We start from the raw sequence: 19,505 nt of genomic DNA, 5'->3' as shown, positions 1-19,505 counted from the left end.
TAACATCCTTCCGCACTGTCCACAACTCCACCGACTTTAGTGTCATCTGCAAATTTACTCACCCATCCTTCTACGCCCTCCTCCAGGTCATTTATAAAAATGACAAACAGCAGTGGCCCCAAAACAGATCCTTGTGGTACACCTCTAGTAACTGAACTCCAGTCTGAACATTTCCCATCAACCACCACCCTTTGTCTTCTTCCAGCTAGCCAATTTCTGATCCAAACTGCTAAATCACCCTGAATCCAATGCCTCCGTATTTTCTGCAGTAGCCTACCGTGGGGAACCTTATCAAACGCTTTACTGAAATCCATATACACCACATCAACTGCGTTACCCTCCTCCACCTGTTTGGTCACCTTCTCAAAGAACTCAATAAGTTTTGTGAGGCACGACCTACCCTTCACAAAACCGTGTTGACTATGTCTAATCAAATTATTTCTTTCCAGATGATTATACATCCTATCTCTTATAAACCTTTCCAAGACTTTGCCCACAACAGAAGTAAGGCTCACTGGTCTATAGTTACCGGGGTTGTCTCTACTCCCCTTCTTGATTGAGGGCAAAACATTTGCTATCCTCCAGTCTTCTGGCACTATTCCTGTAGACAAAGATGACTTAAAGATCAAAGCCAAAGGCTCAGCAATCTCCTCCCTAGCATCCCAGAGAATCCTAGGATAAATCCCATCCGGCCCAGGGGACTTATCTATTTTCACACTTTCCAGAATTGTTAACACCTCCTCCTTATGAACCTCAAGCCCTTCTAGCTAGTAGCCTGAATCTCAGTATTCTCCTCGACAACATTGTCTTTTTCCTGTGTGAATGCTGACGAAAAATATTCATTTAACACCTATCATATCTCCTCGCACAACTTCCCAATCCCCTGCTGAACTAGTTTAAATCCTCCCGAAGAGCATTAGCAAATTTCGCCCCCAGGATATTGGTACCCCTCTGGTCCAGGTGTAGACCATCCCGTTTGTAGAGGTCCCACCGACCCCAGAATGAGCCCTAATTATCCAGAAATCTATCACGATTGCTTTTCTATTCTCCCCCCTTCCCTGCTGAGCCACAGGGCCAGACTAAGTGCCAGAGACCTGGCCACTTGGGTCTTCCCTGGCAGCTGGCAGCTTTCATGGTCATTTCCTTGCACAAGGCAACACATTATTGGAGGGAATTGGGAGTTGATGCGCAGATCAGCCATGATCTCATCGAGTTGGTAAAACAGGCCGGAGAAGCTGAATGGACTACATCTTTTCCAATGTTCTAAATGAATGGTGCAGCAAGTTCACCCTTGTCCCCAAGTCGGTTTCACAACATGCCACTATGGGATTTAAACTTGGAACCTGTGGCTTACCAGCTCAGCATCAAAACCACCATGTCACTCCAGTTGAGTAACAGCAAACTTACATCTTTTTTTTTTTTTTTTAAGGACAATTTGTTTTGTTTTAAAAAAAAAAAAAGTACAATAAGAATATTTGCTTGCAACATTAAGAGTGCAGGTAAAATTTCAAACTCCCTTTTCTCTAGCCAACGGGTTTAACATAATTTAGCTCTGGGTGTGAATGTTAGATGGACCAGATTCACTGGAGAAAGGAACCGATTGATATTTGTCAGCAAACCTCCAGTTTTACCCAAGATTTAGTGGACCAGACCAACATCATTCCCCTGCATCCCCGACCCTGCCCAAACCTAGAGAAGTGAGCTGCTTCGGGGTAAATAGCATTTTTATAATGGAGTAGGACTAGGATCTGTTGAACCATAGGGCTAGGATCTGTTGAACAGTAGGACTAGGATCTGTTGAACCATAGGACTAGGATCTGTTGGACAGCGGGGTGAAGTTGCAAAAATAGTGGTGCTGGTAGAGTTGAGGTCATACACGGTTGGAGGGAGTGAGATGACCAGAATGGCATCCTTCAATTTATGTGCTTACTGATTACACCAAAATTAGGCTGCTCTGTCAAAACTCACGGACAGATCATAAAAACTAGGTAATCAGCTGAGGATCCCCAAGCCAACGAGGCCCCAAGGAGCCCAATAGTCTTGTGTGCAACATTAACATGGGACGCTGCATGCGTGCATCCAATATGAGACGGGGTGGAGGGGGCAGACTTATCTTACAAAAGGAATCAGCCAAACACGAGCAGGTTCACCCAACCTTTCCGATTGTACCCCCAGTGATAGTTAGCGACAGTTACTACCTTACTTGGTAAACGGTGAAGGGAATAAAAAACATCCACAGCAGCTCGGTAACCCAAGAGGATTCGGCGACATTCTAGGGGAGAAAGGGGGGAAAACAATAGTATAACTTTCACAAGTGAGAATCCTTTTTCCTACCACACCAAGGCGGGAATGCATGAACTGACAACTGAGGTGGAGCGTAGTAAGAGGGACATGACCATGCATCTCAAATCCACCTTGCTCTCATGAATAAGAAGAAAGCAATCCCCACCCCACAGTGATGAGATCACTGAGACATCATCCACATAAAATGCCTATTTCTAGGCTGCCCGTCTGGATTTGGTTCTTTGCTTGGTTGCCCCTCCCCATCACTTCTGAAGGTGCCAACACAAAAATGGTAATTGTTTGGAATAATGCAAAACAAATAAATTAGGCACTGGAATTAATCAAAGTTCAATCAGACATCACAAAGAGATGGTGAGGAGTGTGCTTTATTGGACTGATCTTTGGCACAGCCATGATGGCTGAATGTTTCTAATTTCTCTCAAGAGGGAGAGTAGGCCATTTAAGCCTTGTGTCTGTTCCATCATTTAATTAGGCCATGGCTGATCTGCAACCTAACGCTATATACCAACCTTTGCTCCATATCCCTTTGTACCTTTGTATAGCAGAAGCATGACCTCTTCCCACTTGCATTCTAGACCCCTGGATATGAAGGCCAATGTTCCATTTTTATTTCTCAATCGCACAAGTTTTTGCCAATATTGAACTTTAATCGATCGTTGTTATCGGGAAAACCTGTTAGGTTTCAAGAGTCCATTTTCTGGCGGGAGCTTCTACACAAGGCTTGCTATTGCCCCCCAAGGGAAGGAGAGACTTGCAGTCAAGCACTCCCCATTTTACCTGATCTCAGGCCCCAACATCTCATCTCAGTTGCAATGCTATTCTGCTCTACCACTGACACCTTTCCCTGCGATTCTGCCACAGGGAGAGATTACTCCAGGCTAACTGGCACTAATACGCACTGATATGCATTTATAAGTGCAGTAACGGACTGGGCTATGGAGAAAGGGCTGCAAAGTGGGATTAGGATGAACAGTTCTTTATTTGGCTGGCACAGATTCAATTTCTTTCTGTGTTGCAAGTTTCAATGTTTCTGTGAAGAACAGGCTGCCTTTCCAATTGTCCTTTCGAACGGGCATGTGCACATGAATGTATATGTGTGCGTATATATCTGTGCATGTACCTGCCTGACAAGCAAGTGAATAATCCCACTTTCACCAAACCATACTCCCTTAATGGGAACTTAGTGAAAGATGAGTAAGAATTTTCTGTGATGTAATTTCGTCCATGCTTTAAACAAATGGGATGTTTTAGAAATTGTATAATACACACAGGAAATAGTGCTCAGTTGGGCTCTAGAGACCTGCTTGTCTTGGGAAGCAGCAACTCTTTTCCATCAGGTCTGTCCTCCCATGACAGATTAAAATAGATAGACCTTGAATAGCCTGTCACCTTTTTTCATCCTCTCTCATCCGCCTCGCTTATCCCCCAGTGCAGTTTCAGAGCAGCATGATTCTTACTGTTAAGCGAGATAGCATTTGCTCAACATGGCAGAAAGCAGCTGGTTGAGAACATACAACATTCCAGGGAACAGCATTCCAGGGAACAGGGAGCAGACTTTCCATGTTTGGTTGTCAGAACAGGAGACAATTGGTGTTCGGAATAATCTGCTGCTCCCCCAAAAGGCAATGATTTGTGCTGAGATTGTTTCCCAACACTTCAGTCCCTCAAATAAGCCAACACAGGAAGGCCAGCAGCATTTTAGATTGTGAACCCTCCCTTACCCGACAGCCATGTAGGATAACTTTCCAATCGCCAATGGCCCCTTGTTCAAATTCAGTGAGGCGAAAACAGATTGGGCTTCAAACCTGTGTTTCACAATCCCTGGCCTCTAAAATGGCCTAGCAAGCCAATCATGCAAGAGCAATTAAGAATAAATGCTGGCCTTGCCAGCACTTCCACATCCAATTCAGTAACTAGTACAATCAAGCTAAAAGGTGGAAGCGCCTCTCCACCAGATGCGTATTTACACGACTCTACAGGTTTCATTCTGTACAGACCGAGAGATGAGGGAAGGCAAGGGGGTAGATGTGGGGAATGGCGAGAGTTTGCGGCAGAGGGGCGAGAAAGAAAAACCTCTCTATCAACATAGATAGATAAGTATAACTTACCACAGATACGAAGGGTCTCTTTACCGTTAGTAGCAGGGGCTGAACAATGCTATCTATAGTAAAAGGCCAGGAGCTAGAACAGGAATAAAAACAAACAGGCAAATCACTCACATAGCCACACTCAATGTACTTTAGAGACCAATATAATGAAAAGCAAATGTTTGTTTACTGGAATTTCATTCCCCTTCCTGTCCACTCTAACAATAGCAGAAATGCGTCTCAGGTAATCAGTCGTGGCTCAGTGGGTAGAACCCTCAAAAATCAAGTTCAAGTCTCCCAACAGCACAGAATGCCTACAGTGCAGGAGGAGGTCATTCGGCCCATCATGTCTGCACCGACCTTCCGAAAGAAGGTCTACCCAGGCCCACTCCTCAGCTCACGCACCCACCCAATTCCAGTAACCTAACCTGCACATCCCTGACTCTTCCAATTTTTAGATGCACCATAGAAAGCATTACAGGTCCACAGGTCATTGAAAGGGGCAACACAGGTGGAGAAGGTAGTCAAGAAGGCATACGGCATGCTTGCCTTCATTGGCCGGGGCATTGAGTATAAGAATTGGCAAGTCATGTTGCAGCTGTATAGAACCTTAGTTAGGCCACACTTGGAGTATAGTGTTCAATTCTGGTCGCCACACTACCAGAAGGATGTGGAGGCTTTAGAGAGGGTGCAGAAGAGATTTACCAGAATGTTGCCTGGTATGGAGGGCATTAGCTATGAGGAGAGGTTGAATAAACTCGGTTTGTTCTCACTGGAACGAAGGAGGTTGAGGGGCGACCTGATAGAGGTATACAAAATTATGAGGGGCATAGACAGAGTGGATAGTCAGAGGCTTTTCCCCAGGGTAGAGGGGTCAATTACTAGGGGGCATAGGTTTAAGGTGAGAGGGGCAAGGTTTAGAGTAGATGTACGAGGCAAGTTTTTTACGCAGAGGGTAGTGGGTGCCTGGAACTCACTACCGGAGGAGGTAGTGGAAGCAGGGACGATAGGGACATTTAAGGGGCATCTTGACAAATACATGAATAGGATGGGAATAGAAGGATACGGACCCAAGAAGTGTAGAAGATTGTAGTTTAGCCGGGCAGTATGGTCGGCACGGGCTTGGAGGGCCGAAGGGCCTGTTCCTGTGCTGTACATTTCTTTGTTCTTTGTTCATTCTATCTGGCTGCATCACAGCCTGGTATGGCAACTGCTCGGCCCAAGAGCTTAAGAAACTACAGAGAGTCGTGAACACAGCCCAGTCCACCACGCGAAACCACCTCCCATCCATTGACTCTGTCTACATCTCCTGCGGACTTGGGAAAGCGGGCAGCATAATCAAAGATCCCTCCCACCCGGGTTATTCTCTCTGCCAACCTCTTCAGGGTCAAAAACAGCTTCTTCTCCGCTGTTTTCAGACTCCTGAATGACCCTCGTATGGTTTTGAACTGATCTCTCTACACGTCTTTACTGCTGTTAGCACTATACTTCGTATGCTTCACCCGATATCTATGTCGATGTATTTACTTGTGTATTTATCGTATGTCCTATGTTTTTTTCATGTATGGAACAATCTGCCTGGACGGTACGCAGATCAATACTTTTCAGTGTACCTTGGTACACATGACCATAAATCGAAGGGGCAATTTGGCATGGACAATCCACCTAACTGTACATCTTTGGACTGTGGGAGGAAACCGGAGCACCCGGAGGAAACCCACGCAGACACGGGGAGAATATGCAAACTCCACATAGTCACCCAATGCCAGAATTGAACTCAAATCTCTGGCGTGGTGCGGAAGCAGTGCTAACCAGCGTGCCACCAGCAACTTGAGTACACAAGTTAGCTGACACTCCATTGCAGTACTGAGGGAGTGCTGCACTGTCAGGAGGTGCCACTTTCAGATGAAATGGGCTATTCTCAGATGTGGGTGTCAAACGTCCCATGGCACTATTTGAAGATTGTCAAGTACATTCTCGGCAGAGCCCTGGTCAATGTACACCCCAATATATATCTATGATGTGATCATTAAGACGTTGTTACAATCCCTGCAAGGACTGATAACTGAACTTCCAATTAATAGCTGAAAAATGACACATTGGAATTTAACGTTTTAAAGAGATTTACTGCAACAAATGTCTAAAAACACTACTAACTAAATGCTTTCTTTGCAGTCAAAAGCCACAGAACAGAATACCCCTCAGATCAAGTATTTTACTTTTGTTTAATGTTCCCAGAATCAATCTAATGTGATTCTTCATTCCTGAGAACACTTATGGGGCTTTGGATGCACAGTCCCCATTGTTAAGATGCAGACTGCTGCTATTGTCTCCAATTATAAGTGCCTTGCACCTTCTTCCCAGGGGAACAATCCAAGATCTCTTGACAATCAAACCACCCAGGGTTACTGTCAGGTAGAATTCAGAACAGATTACATGATCTCCTTCGCATTACCTTAAACATAAAGAGCTAGTCCCAAAATGTCAAAATTTTGTAAAACTCAATGATAACAACTTGCTCTTTGTGCAAGATTTATTTTTAAAAATTATTTGTTCGAGGAACATGGGTGCATTTGGCGAGGCCAGCATTTATTGCCCATCCTGAATTACCCTTGAGAAGGTGGTGGCAAACTGCCTTCTTGAACCAGGGCAGTCCATGTGATATAGGCACACCCAGCACTGTTGGAAAGGGAATTCCTGGAAAGTTTCTGCATGCAAATTGGTTGTCGCATTCACTTAGAATAGTAGTTACACTTCAAAAAAGACCTTTACTGGCAGTGAAATGCTCTGCGATGCCCTGAGATTGTGAAAGGTGCTATAATAAATGAAAATCATCTCTACTTATCTAACTGAATCCACACTCCAAGTCCCTGCATCCCAATTGTTATGAATTATGAACTGTACCTGAATTTCAGAAGCCCAACCTTCCCACTGGTTGTCTCGTCCTCTGGAAATAGCAGCAAACCGCGTGCTCCCTCAAGGGAACTGTACTGTCTGAGCGCCTCAGCCAAACGTGTCCGGTTGTCCATCCATCCCAGCTCCAGGAACCCACGGGCCCAGCTCACGAAGCCAGACTGTCCCTCTAGCAAGGGCTAAACATAAATAGCTAATTTAATTCCCAATGACTATTAAGCAAAGGTTTTCTTACACCCACTACAAAATCAAAGAAGCTGATTAGGAAGTACCCAATTGGTTAATGCTCGAGGTCTCGAGTGAAGGGTCGTAAACTAACGTATTAACCAACCCTTCTTCCAAACTCTGGTTGTCCCGTACTATATTTCAAAGCACCTGTTCTTTCTCCGTTGCTTTTTAAGCCACTGGAGTGCAGTACCATTTCCAAGTGGCCATTATGTACACCAGCAATCAAAAATGCATATTGTCTGATCCATGTGGATCAGCTGCTCACTGGATAAGCTCTCTGAATCCATTGTGTCCAGTGGACACAGCAATGGGAAGGGCTGCGTCAGCTCCAACCGATTGCACTACAAAGCAATGGTACTGTTTTGCTCTTGGTAGCTGAGGAATGATATACTTGCCCTTACAGGAAGTGCAATGACTGGCTGATTCCCAGGATGAAGGGTTTGTCCTACAAAAAGAGATTGAGTAGACTAAGCCTAAATTCCTCAGAATTTACAAGAATGAGAGGCGATCTCACTGAAGCATATATATTTCTGAGGGGGCTTGAGAGGGTGCATGACAAGAGGCTGTTTCCCCTTTGGAGAGTCCAGAATGTGGGGCAGTGTCATGATAGGGTAGGGTTGACCACTGAAGACTGAGATGAAGAGAAATGTCTTCATTCAGAAAGTAGTGTACCATTGTAATTTGCTGCACCAGAGAACTGTGGATAATCAGTGGAGTATACACTGATGTTAGGGAGCGACAGAATTTTGGATACTAAAGAATCAAGGGATATGGGGATAGCGCTGGAAGGAATAACTGAGCTAGAAGATTAGCCATGATCCTGATGAGCGGTGCAGCAGGTTCAAGGGGCCAAATTCAAGGGGATTACTTTTGTTCTCTTTTTATCTTCGGAAATACGTTGTTCCAATAGGAAATCAAAAGCCACAGTCTGATCGATCACATCATTCCCTGGGCAAAATTTGCCATTGGCTAAATTGTCCTATGGTCACAAAGGAAATTAATTAGCAAAGCCAATGAACTCAACTGGGAGGTTTCAAATTCCAGGGCATGAAAATTAAAACACCAAGGAAGCCATGATTAAGAAGGGATGGTGGGGAGGAGCAATCTTTTCCACCTAAATGGCAATATTAAAGATGGAATGGTAATAAGGTAAGTGAAACTGATAGGATAAAAAATGAGTCATGTCTGGAGAGAGAGGGCTGTGGGGGATAGATGGTGAGAAGACCAGGTGTTTCTTCGGGGCTCAACGTCTTCAATTAGCCACGTCTGCAACAGAAGATTACTGTTCATGACTTGGAGACGAGCAAAACAAGACACAGACCAGCAAGACCATAGAATCTCTACAGTGCAGGAGGAGTCTATTTGGCCCGTATCTGCATCGACTATCTGAATGAGAACCCCACCCAGGCCCACTCCCTCGCCCTATCTCCGTAAATCCACCTAACCTGAGCATCTTTGGACACTAAAGGGCAATTTTATTATGGCCAATTCACCTAACCTGCCCACCTTTGGACTGTGGGAGGAAACCAGAGCACCCGGAGGAAACCCATACAGACACGGGGAGAAAGTGCAAACTCCACACAGACAGTCACCCAAGGCCGGAATTGAACTCGGGTCACTGGTGCTGTGACGCAGCAGTGCTAACCACTGTGTCACCCTAGCTTATTGGTTGGTCAAAATATCCAGCATTAAACAAGGAGATGCACAAGCTCATGCCGCTGTAACACATACAGTACAGATTGACTAATAATATTTGACCTTACCGTGTGACAGGGTGTGAGGAAATTCAATACGTTGTGGTCAAACTGGGTGATGTGGTTAGAGATGTAGGTTTTGACATTTTTATCTTGATGCCTGGAGTCACGTTGCGTGACAAACATACCCAGAATTGCACACATTGCCCGTACGATAACCCTGCAACGTGATACAGATAAGGGAAACGTAATATATTTCATTTAGAATTTAACATTTAAGAAAAATTTTTTTTAGATTACCCAATTATTTTTTTCAAGGGGCAATTTACTGTGGCCAATCCACCTACTCTGCACATTTGTGGGTTGTGGGGGCGAAACCCACGCAGACACGGGGAGAATGTGCTAACTCCACACGGACAGTGACCCCGAGCCGGGATCGAACCTGGGACCTTAGCGCCGTGAGGCAGCTGTGCTAACCACTAGGCCACCATGCTGCCCCGTCATTTAGAATTTGAAGCAAAAATAATTCTGTGAGAGACCCTGCCTCCCAAAACCGGACACTGGGTAGACAAACTACTCAGCCTTTGCCATTCAGAGGTCTACCAGCCTCTCCAGGGCTTGTCCTTTCCTCTACTGAGCACCAGACTGAGTGAAAACTCAGCTAAGAACTGACATTTACATAGCGCCTTTCAAAACATTCGTGTCCCAAGTGCTTTCCAAGCAACAAAATAGTGTTTCAAAGTAATGTAGGAAAAACTGGCAACCAACTTGTGCACAGCAAGCTCCCACCTAGACTAATATTTTTTAGGTTGTTTGTTGAGGCCAGGACATCAGGGAGAACAGCCCTACTCTTCCAGAAATAATGCCCTGGGTTCTTTTACCTCAGAGCGTAGACAGGTTTGATGTCTCATCTGAAAGACTACACTGCCGGCAGTGCTGTATTCCCTCAGTACTGCACTGGGAGTAGCGACTAGCAAAGCAAATGAACCAACTCACCTCACCCGATAATATTAATAGACATTTTCCCCTTTTTGAAATGCTGAAAATCTTCATGATTCAGTGTGAGGTCAGATTTTAACAGAATAGCACCAGTAATCAACACTGGGGAAAGAAACATTTCTTGGGACAGTTGAGGCTTCGACGTTACGTTCAGTGTCTCAAAAAAATACACCATTAATAAAGACATGGATGTTATGCAGTGCACACAAATGCGCACACACACACAGCTCACTTACCAAGTTCAGCACACCTAGTGAGCAAGATCCAAGCCCTATAATTGCACGATTGCAGCTACTGCTGGGGTTTAACCAGTGTAGTTGTGGTATGTTTCCCACTGCCACAAACACACTGCCAGTTCAAACCAGGTTTGCACAATTATCTAGGACCAGGTGAGAAGAAACTTAGTTCCAAACAATGACCAATGAATATTGCATTCTAATTGTAGGTGGGATTACCGAGATGCCATTTTAGACACAGGCACTAAATTTAGTTGAAAACACCTCGTACACAGTATTGATAAGATTGAGAAATGCTTTGTGTGGCGATTTACTTTACAGACAACTACGTCTAATCAGTGAAAAACCCTGCCTTATTTCTCGCTCTCCAAAGTTTGGAGCTCTGGTGTGAATTAACCAGCTACGCCACAGCTTTTGAGGTTTTCGTCCAGCAGTTGCGAGCAGAACCCTGACTTGGAACCACAGAAGCATTACGGTGCAGAAAGAGGCCATCCAGCCCATCGTGCGCGCACCGGACTTCAAACAGAGTGATTGAAGAGAATGGTAACTTGCACAATGAGATATACCAGGCTCGCCTCCTGTTCGCCATCCAGAATACAGTTGGACATTATTTGCCCTTTACATGCCTGCCCTAATCAGCTTGCTTTTATCCGAAGAAGAGTCTTAAAACATTGGACTCGAAACATTAACTCTGTTTTTCTCTCTCCACAGATGCTGCCAGATCAGCTGTTTTTCCAGCTGTTTTCGCTGGTCGGGAGTGGCTGCTGCAAACAACCAACCTGACCATGTTTACAGCTCCCATCTCAATATAATGTTTCTGGAGTTTCTTTGGTGCTGAGGTCTGCCTGTCTCAATTGCGGTACATCCCATTTTGGCAGATAACCAATAAGAAGTCCATCAGCCATGACCGAGGGGATAGCACTCCCCACCTCAAGAGGTCACACAGTATTGAGGGAGATTTTTCAGATGAGACAGTAAACCGACATAAAGGATTTCATGGGGCCATTTTGCAAAGCGGGATAGTTCTCCTGGTCAAAGGCAAATTACTGCAGATGCTGGAATCTGAAACAAAAACAGAAAATGCTGGAACATTCCAGCAGGTCTGACGTCATCTGTGGAGAGAGGACAGAGCTAACGTTTCCAGTCTGGAATACCCTTTATCAGTCTACAGATGCTGTCTGACCCGCTGAGATCTTCCAGTGTTTTCTGTTTTTGTTTTTGTTCTCCTGGTGTTCTGCCCAATATCTGTCCCCCAATCAACACCTACGTCTTTGTTTACTATTTATGGGAGCTTGCTGTGTGCTAACGGACTGTTTTAGGGTACCCTAATGTCAAGAAGAGTGTGCAGAAATGAAGTTTTTTTTCTTTTTGTCTTTGGGGAATGTGTGTAAATTGGTTGTCGCACATGCTGACACTGCAAAAGTGGCTACACTTCAAAGTAATTCACTGGCTGTAAAGCGCATTGGGATGTCCGAAGGATGTGAATGTTACGATATATAAAAAGGATTTGACTACAGCTTCTCTAACATGCTTTAAAAATACATACCAGCACACATCTGGTAGACTCAAAGCTGTCATCAGTCTTCATGTGAACTATGCCTGGAAGCGTTCATGCCTCTTATGGTGCAAATTTATGAACCAAGAGCAGAAAAAGCGGAAAATACAAGGCAGACCCATCGGCACCTGAAGACAAAAGACAGGTCAACGTTTCAGGAGGTCACCCTTTCTCCATGCCCAAAACATTAAGCCGCCGCATCCTTCACGAGATGAGGACAGCGCTGCGCAGGATACGAAAGAGGGGCAAGTTGGGCACCGCCCGTTGGGGCAGTGAGTTGGCAGACAATGGGCCGAATGCCCCTCGCAAACCCTGAGCAATCCTATAGTTTTAACTCCTAAGTTTTCTTTCCGATTTCCAGTATTTGCCATTTATTTTGCCATATTTAGTTTGGTTTCCTATCATCACAGACAGGTGCAGGCAAAAAGATGGAAAAAATGCAGACGGAATGCCGGGGAAAAGAAAAATGCAGACTAATGCGCAAATATGTAGCAAGCCCGATCGCGGGGCAAAAAAGCGATTAATGATAGAGAGAAACAGTTCTGACACTTGAAATACTGACAATTTTCTAACCCTTTTAGATAATGCACAGTTCCAGCGATTCCTGACTCCACTATCTTGCGTCTATCTTATGCAATAGCTGTTGGAGGAACACAACCGATACTTATGGCAGGTGTCGGTGTGTTAAACAAAGAACTTGCATTTCTATGGAGCCTTTCGTGACATCCCAATTTTGATGGGAGGACCACCGTTGTAATTTAAGCAAACATGGTATCATAGCTGCTGATGGCAAGCTCCCACAATCAGCAATATAATAACGACTAGAGCAATTGATTTTTTGTGGTGTTGGTTGAGGGGTAAATATTGGCCAGGATATCAGGAAGAAAGTCCCGCCCTTCTTGGAAATAATGCCTTAGGATCTTTCACATTCACCCGAGGGGGCAGACAGGGCCTCCGGTTAGAATCTCATATATAAAGTTGGGAACGTCAGAGCAACATCGCTTCAGTACCACACCGCAAGTAGCGACTAGAGTTGGGTAATTTAAAACAAATCTTAACATTGTATTATTTCAACAAATATTCTCCCCTTTTCTAATTTCACGTACTCAACTTCCATCCCCTTTGTAAACTGAAAGTAAACTAGACATTTACTTAATTTCAAAATGAATTGTAGAGAGTGTAAAGTTGAAATGTGATAATGATCAAAGTGATCTGCTTTCATCATTACAGTCAAAGTTTCAATTATATTTGTTGTGCACAAGCTATCCTTTCGAGGGATAGCCCTTTAATTTTTTTGTGAAGCTGCACACTTGCGGTAACTTAAAGATACCGACTTGTGCTTGGCCCTGGAGGGAACTTGCGGGTTGCTGCGCTGCTTAGAGGGAATATCAGTCAGGACACCGGGGAGGATTTTCTCCGGACTTCTTCAAATAGTGCCAGGTTCTCCTTTCCAACCAGCCGAGAGGGCAGAATCATCAAAAAGACGGCTACATGCACAATTAAACATAAGTGTGCAAAGCGGAGTTTGAATCCTCAAAGGCAAAGGTTTGCAATGCCTCGAGCTTACAACATTTGCGACACAGTGTGGTGTGAAGTCAGAGAGTCTATTGGATTGCCTGGGATCTGTTGGCACAAGGCAGGCATTCTGAATGCCCATCCGAAGTGACCCTCGAGGTGGTGGTGAGCTTCTTTCTTCCTCCATCACAGTCTTGGCGATGGTGTTTAGCCAATAGCTTGGGTCACCCATGCATGAGGGTACGACCATAGAGCTTGCTCCACTATTCAATAAGATCATGGATAAAGCCAGTTTCATCAATCTTGCTATCGTGGTTGAGATCAGCTAACACCACATACACGGAGTCCTTTTTGAATGGCTTGGAACTGTAATGAACAATACAAGTAGCCCCCTAACCTCCATCAACTCCAGATTTCCACCCTATCCCATACTCCTAGATTTCTTTTCTGCTTAAAACTGTATCCCTTCTTGAAAACATGCAAAGTTTTGACATGAACTCCTTTCTGTGGTAGGGAATTTCACAGGCTCACCACTCTCTGGATGATGAAATTTCTCATCTCAGTCCTAAATGGTCTACCTCGTAACCTTAGACTGTGACCCCTGGTTCTGGACTCGCGCACCATCAGGAACATCCTCCTGCATCTACCCTGTCTAGTCCTGTTAGAATCTTATAGATTTCTGTGAGATACCCCCCTCATTCTTCTAAACTCCAGCGAATATAATCCTAACCGACTCAATCTCTCCTTATAGGTCAGTCCTGCCATCGCAGGATCAGTCTGGTAACCACTCGCTGTACTCCCTCTGTAGCAAGAACACCCTTTCTCAGATAAAGAGATCAAAACTCCACGCAACATTCCAGGTGTGGTCTCACCAAGGTCCTATATAATTGCAGCAAGACATCCCTGCTCCTGTAAGGAGGCAAATGTCAAAGGAAAAAGGTAACAAAGAGAGAGAAAATAATCTATGAGGGCAAACGAGTGAGGAATGTAAAAACTGATAAGAGCTTCTTTAAACATAGAAAAAGGAAGAGAGAGGTCAAAGTCTACATAGGCTCCTTAGAAAATGATATTTTGCATCAATCTTTAGAGTGGAAGATACTTTGGACATCCCATTAATACTAAAGAATACAGGAGAGGAATTAAATACCATCACCATCACTAGAGAAGCAGTGTTAGACAAACTAATGGGCTAAAGGCAGATAGGTCCCTGTATCCTAGGATTCTAAAAGAAGTAGCTACAGAGATAGTGGAAACATTGGTTATAATTTTCCCAAAATCCTTGGATGCTGGAGAAGTACCGGAGCATTGGAAAACTGCCAATATAACACCCCTATTCAAAAAGGGAGGGAGGCAAAAAGCGGGTAACTATAGGCCAATTAGCCCATCATCTATTGTTGGAATCAATTATTAAGTAATATCAGCACATTTGAAAAATCATAACCTAATCAAGCAGAGTCGGCATGGCTTCATGAAAGGGAACTCATGTCTGACTTTATTAGAGTTTTTCGAGGAAGTCTCAACCAGAGTGGATACAGGGGAACAAGTGATGTGCTGTATCTGGACTACCAGAAAGCGTTCATCAGGGGCTGGTTTAGCGCACTGGGCTAAATCGCTGGCTTTTAAAGCAGACCTAGGCAGGCCAGCAGCACGGGTCAATTCCCGTACCAGCCTCCCCGAACAGGTGCCGGAATGTGGCGACTAGGGGCTTTTCACAGTAACTTCATTGAAGCCCACTCGTGACAATAAGCGATTTTCATTTCATTTCATTTTTCATTTCACAAGGTACCTCACAAAAGGTTAAGTCATAAGACTTAGAGGTAGTGTATGGGCACGGATAGAGAATTGGCTAAAGGCAGGAAACGGGTGGGGATTAAGGGTTCTTTTTCAGGTTGGTGACCTGTAACCGTTTACGATATATATTAATAATAATGACCTTTATTTTCACAAACAGGCTTACATTAACACTGCAATGAAGTTACTATGAAAATCCCCTAGTCACCACACGACAGCGCCTGTTCGGGTACACTGAGGGAGAATTCAGAATGTCCAAAAAAGGGGCTTTTCACAGTAACTTCATTGAAGCCTACTTGTGACAATAGGCTATTATTTTTATTATATTATTAAAAGAGTTGGAAAGGCATGTTGCAAGAGGGATACAAACAATTTGCAAAAAGACATTGAAAGTTGGCAAATTAAGTATAATGTTGGAAAATGTGAAGTTGTTAATTTTGGAAAAGCAAACAAAAGAACAGCATTATTTAATGAGAGAAAAATTGCAGACAGATGCAACACAAAAGGACTTGGGGGTACTTGTGCATGAAACACACAAAGCTAGCACAAAAGTGCAGCAGGTAACCAGGAAGGTTAATGGAATGTTGGCCCTTATTTCAAGGGGATTGGAGTACAAGAGTGGGGAAGTCTTGCTGCAACTGTACAAGGTACTGGTGAGACACATCTGGAGTACTGTGAGCTGTACTGGCCCCCTTATTTAAGTAAAGATTTTATTTCATTGGAGGCCTTCAGAGAATGTTCACAAGGATGATCCCGGACATGGAGAGATTGTATTATGAGCAAAGGTTAAACAGGTTGGAATTGTACTCATTGGAATTTAGAAGGATGAGGTGATCTCATTGAAATGAGGGCAGCACGGTAGCACAGTGGTTAGCATAGTTGCTTCACAGCACCAGGGTCCCAGGTTTGATTCCCGGCTTGGGTCACTGTCTGTACAGAGTCTGCACATTCTCCCCGTGTCTGCGTTGGTTTCCTCCGGGTGCTCCGGTTTCCTCCCACAAGTCCCAAAAGACGTGCTGTTAGGTAATTTGGACATTCTGAATTCTCACTCCGTGTACCCGAACAGGTGCTGGAACGTGGCGATTATGGGCTTTTCACAGTAACGTCATTGCAGTGTTAATATAAGCCTACTTGTGACAATAAAAATTATTATTATAAGGAGCTAGAAGGAAACAGTCGCCTAATATTTGCATCAAGTCTAAGAATTTTATACATCTCAATGAGATCACCTCTCGTGCTGTTAAATTCTAGAAAGCTGCCTTTCCATACCTTGGCACAAGTCCGACTCAAACAGATCACAAGATGCATGCGCCATGCAAGGCAGCAGGTAAGATATCTGAAACAGAACTGCAACCTCTCGACCGAAACTCAGATACATATTCGGGAAAGCCAGATTAAGTACATTTTGGAGAAAAGAAGAGGTTACACCAAAAAGGTTATATGAAGTAGAGTGGGCTGGACTGACAGCCTGTTTCTGAACTGTGCATTCTACATCGTCTCTCCACTTTGTCAAACAAAGAAAAATACAGCACAGGAACAGGCCCTTCGGCCTTCCAAGCCTGTGCCTACCATGCTGCCCGTCTAACCTAAAACCTTTTACACTTTCGGGGTTCGTATCCCTCTATTTCCACCCTATTCATGTATTTGTCAAGGCGCCCCTTTAACGTCACTATCCTCGACCATTTCTGCCTTTTCATTCAGGCCTCTTTCTTTTTCTCCTTTATTACCCTGCCCAATACTAGAGAATCATCACTAAGCAACTACCTGTTAAAAAGTAAAAAATACACGTGTGCTCCGCAATTTACTTTTAAACTTTAATTAAGGACTGCTGACGTTATTAAAAAAAGAGCCATACCTTCGCAAAAGACCATCTGGGAGAGCACTGCTGACTAAAAACACATGAAGACCAATAAATATCCTGAGAAGCATCAAACAGATGCCGAAGGGAGTGTAAAGCACGAGCAGTGCCCGGATAAAACCATCTGTAGGTAACCTGCAAATTGAGAGGGAACAGATGGTTAAGAGCCTTCTGCAAAAAATAAATAAAAGAACGGGTAGAATAAAAGCAAAATGCTGCGGATGCTGGAAATCTGAAATAAAAACAGAACTGCTCAGCAGATCTGGCAGCATCTGTGGAGAGAGAAACAGTTAATGTTTTGAGGCCGTACGACTCCTTTTCTGAAGAGCAAAACAGACTTCAAACATTAATTCTGTCCCTCTCTCCACAGATGCTGCCAGACCTGCTGAGCTTTTCTGTTTTTATGTTAAAAAAGTGCATGGTAAGTGGGAGAGTTACTGGTAAGGGGGCATTGGAAGCTAGACACTTGGAGAAGTTCAAATGCCAGTACTTAAGTGTACGACTCCTGCAAAATTCCTACTTCGGGTTTCGCTGCTAATTAACTAACTTAAATGCTGTGACTCGTTGTGCATTTATTTTAAATGTTATTGTTACATTTCTCCTATTTTCATTCCTGTTGTGATTACACTCTAGGCAAGGAGATCTGACAAGTTGGGAAAATTGTGATTATGGTAGTCAATGACTAAATGTTTTATTGACCCAGAAGGTGTAAAGGGAAGTCAAATGGTCAGTAGGCAAGGTCAAAAACACTTCAGCAGAGTGTGAAAGCACGCATTTTGCTGTGTGGGTGCATGGGGATAAAAGACATCCCAGAAGCACAGAAAACTAGTGCGAGGCAAATAACTTGGCACCAAGGCCACCATTCGGCCAGGCGCGACCATCAGAATGTTTCCAAACTGATAGGTGTCACTTGGAGGTGATGATATTCCCATACAAATTTTGCCCTTGTTCTTCTGGGATTGTGGGTTTTGGAGGTGCTGTCAGAATCGTGGGCGAGTTGCTGCATTGCACGTTCTGGATGCTACACTATTATCGTCAGTGGTAGGCGAGTATAAGATGACGGATGGGGTACCAATCAAGCCGGTTGATTTGACCTGAATTGTGTTGAGCTTCTTGAGTGTTGTTAAGAGGACTCAAGCAGAGAGCGCTCCATTGTAATAAAGAAGCAGTGGGAAATAAACATGCTGTTGTTGCCTTACAATGTTATCCCAATTTCAGAAATTATAAAAAGCACCAAGGCTGAACATTTGAAAATCGGGAAAGGGGCAGAACAGTCCAATGCCAGTGAGTTCTGGAGCACTTATAGCGCGTTCAAGCGTAGAGACAAAGTCCATATTGGACCGTGGGCATCACTGGCGAAGTCAGCATTTATTGCCCATTTCTAACTGCCCTTGCTGCAGGTGGTGCTGGCACACCTACAACAGAGTGGTTTGCTCAACCTTTTCTGAGGGCAGTTAACAGACAGTCACATTGTCGGTGTCTGAAGTCACAAGGTTTGACAGATTTCCTCCCCTGAAGGACAATGGTAAACCCAATGGGTTTTTACAACATGATTACTATTAATGAGTTTAGCGTTTTATTCCAGATTGATTAATTGAATTGCTGCAGCTACGGTGGTGAAATCTGAACTCTCATCTCGAGAGTAACATTGACACTTTGCCACGTTCCCCATTTATGCTACATTAATATTGCAGCTTTTATGGCCTTAGCATAGCCAATGGAGAACTTTTGAACTGTAGTCACCCTTGTAATGAAGGGAAGGTGCAGCCAATGTGCTCACAGTAAGATCTCACGGACAGCAGTGATATGACCAGTTTTTGTGATGATGCTTGAGGGATTTGTCAGGACACTGGGATGAACTGTACATTGGACCCGAACATTCCCTGAGGTCTTGCAATTCTTTTCCCTTTCAAATATTTTGCGATGTATCGTTTGAAAGTTATGCCTGAAACTGCGTGCACCATTCTTTAAGCTACGGATTCTGGAAAATTAACATCCCTCATAATTTCCATCTTTTGCCAATTATCGTAAATCTGTAACAAAACCCAACTCGATCAAGTTTATTTCTGACCAATTCTAACAAAAATCAAACGCAATTAGTGAGTGCAGCCCCACAATTTCCATCACTGTTGTCGGCTGTCCCTCAATTCGAGGATGAGGCCAGCTCAGTGCCATGAGTTTCTGGGTCGCCATGGATTGAACAGGGCGAGTGTCGACCCACAAATCTTTGGGCACATGGGACAGTACGGCACATGAAGAGTGGGATTGGGAGAGCAGGGTTTGCTTTCTTTTCTTTCCTTCTTTGCCACTGCTCTGCCTCATCTT

General features: G+C 44.1%; 1 protein-coding gene across 4 annotated transcripts in view; it reads right to left on the bottom strand.

The window, feature by feature from the left end:
• aup1 (AUP1 lipid droplet regulating VLDL assembly factor) overlaps nucleotides 1–19,505 on the bottom strand; it is a 48,525-nt gene that overhangs the window by 23,803 nt on the left and 5,217 nt on the right. For 2 of the 4 annotated variants that reach the window (XM_072497701.1, XM_072497702.1), the window contains exons 2-6: nucleotides 17,178–17,315; nucleotides 9,296–9,446; nucleotides 7,296–7,483; nucleotides 4,413–4,485; nucleotides 2,199–2,272 (exon numbers count right to left, since the gene is read on the bottom strand). In XM_072497701.1, the coding sequence (XP_072353802.1) occupies nucleotides 2,199–2,272; nucleotides 4,413–4,485; nucleotides 7,296–7,483; nucleotides 9,296–9,446; nucleotides 17,178–17,315 (624 nt within the window). Of the gene's footprint in view, nucleotides 1–2,198; nucleotides 2,273–4,412; nucleotides 4,486–7,295; nucleotides 7,484–9,295; nucleotides 9,447–12,007; nucleotides 12,145–17,177; nucleotides 17,316–19,505 lie in introns of those variants that run through there. The other 2 variants (XM_072497703.1, XM_072497704.1) reach the window with 2 other exon arrangements.

This window comes from Scyliorhinus torazame, chromosome 3 (assembly GCF_047496885.1).
Source record: "Scyliorhinus torazame isolate Kashiwa2021f chromosome 3, sScyTor2.1, whole genome shotgun sequence".
NCBI lineage: Eukaryota > Metazoa > Chordata > Chondrichthyes > Carcharhiniformes > Scyliorhinidae > Scyliorhinus > Scyliorhinus torazame.
The sequence above is the reverse complement of the archived record's forward strand: the minus strand, read 5'-3'. Positions and strand labels throughout refer to the sequence as shown.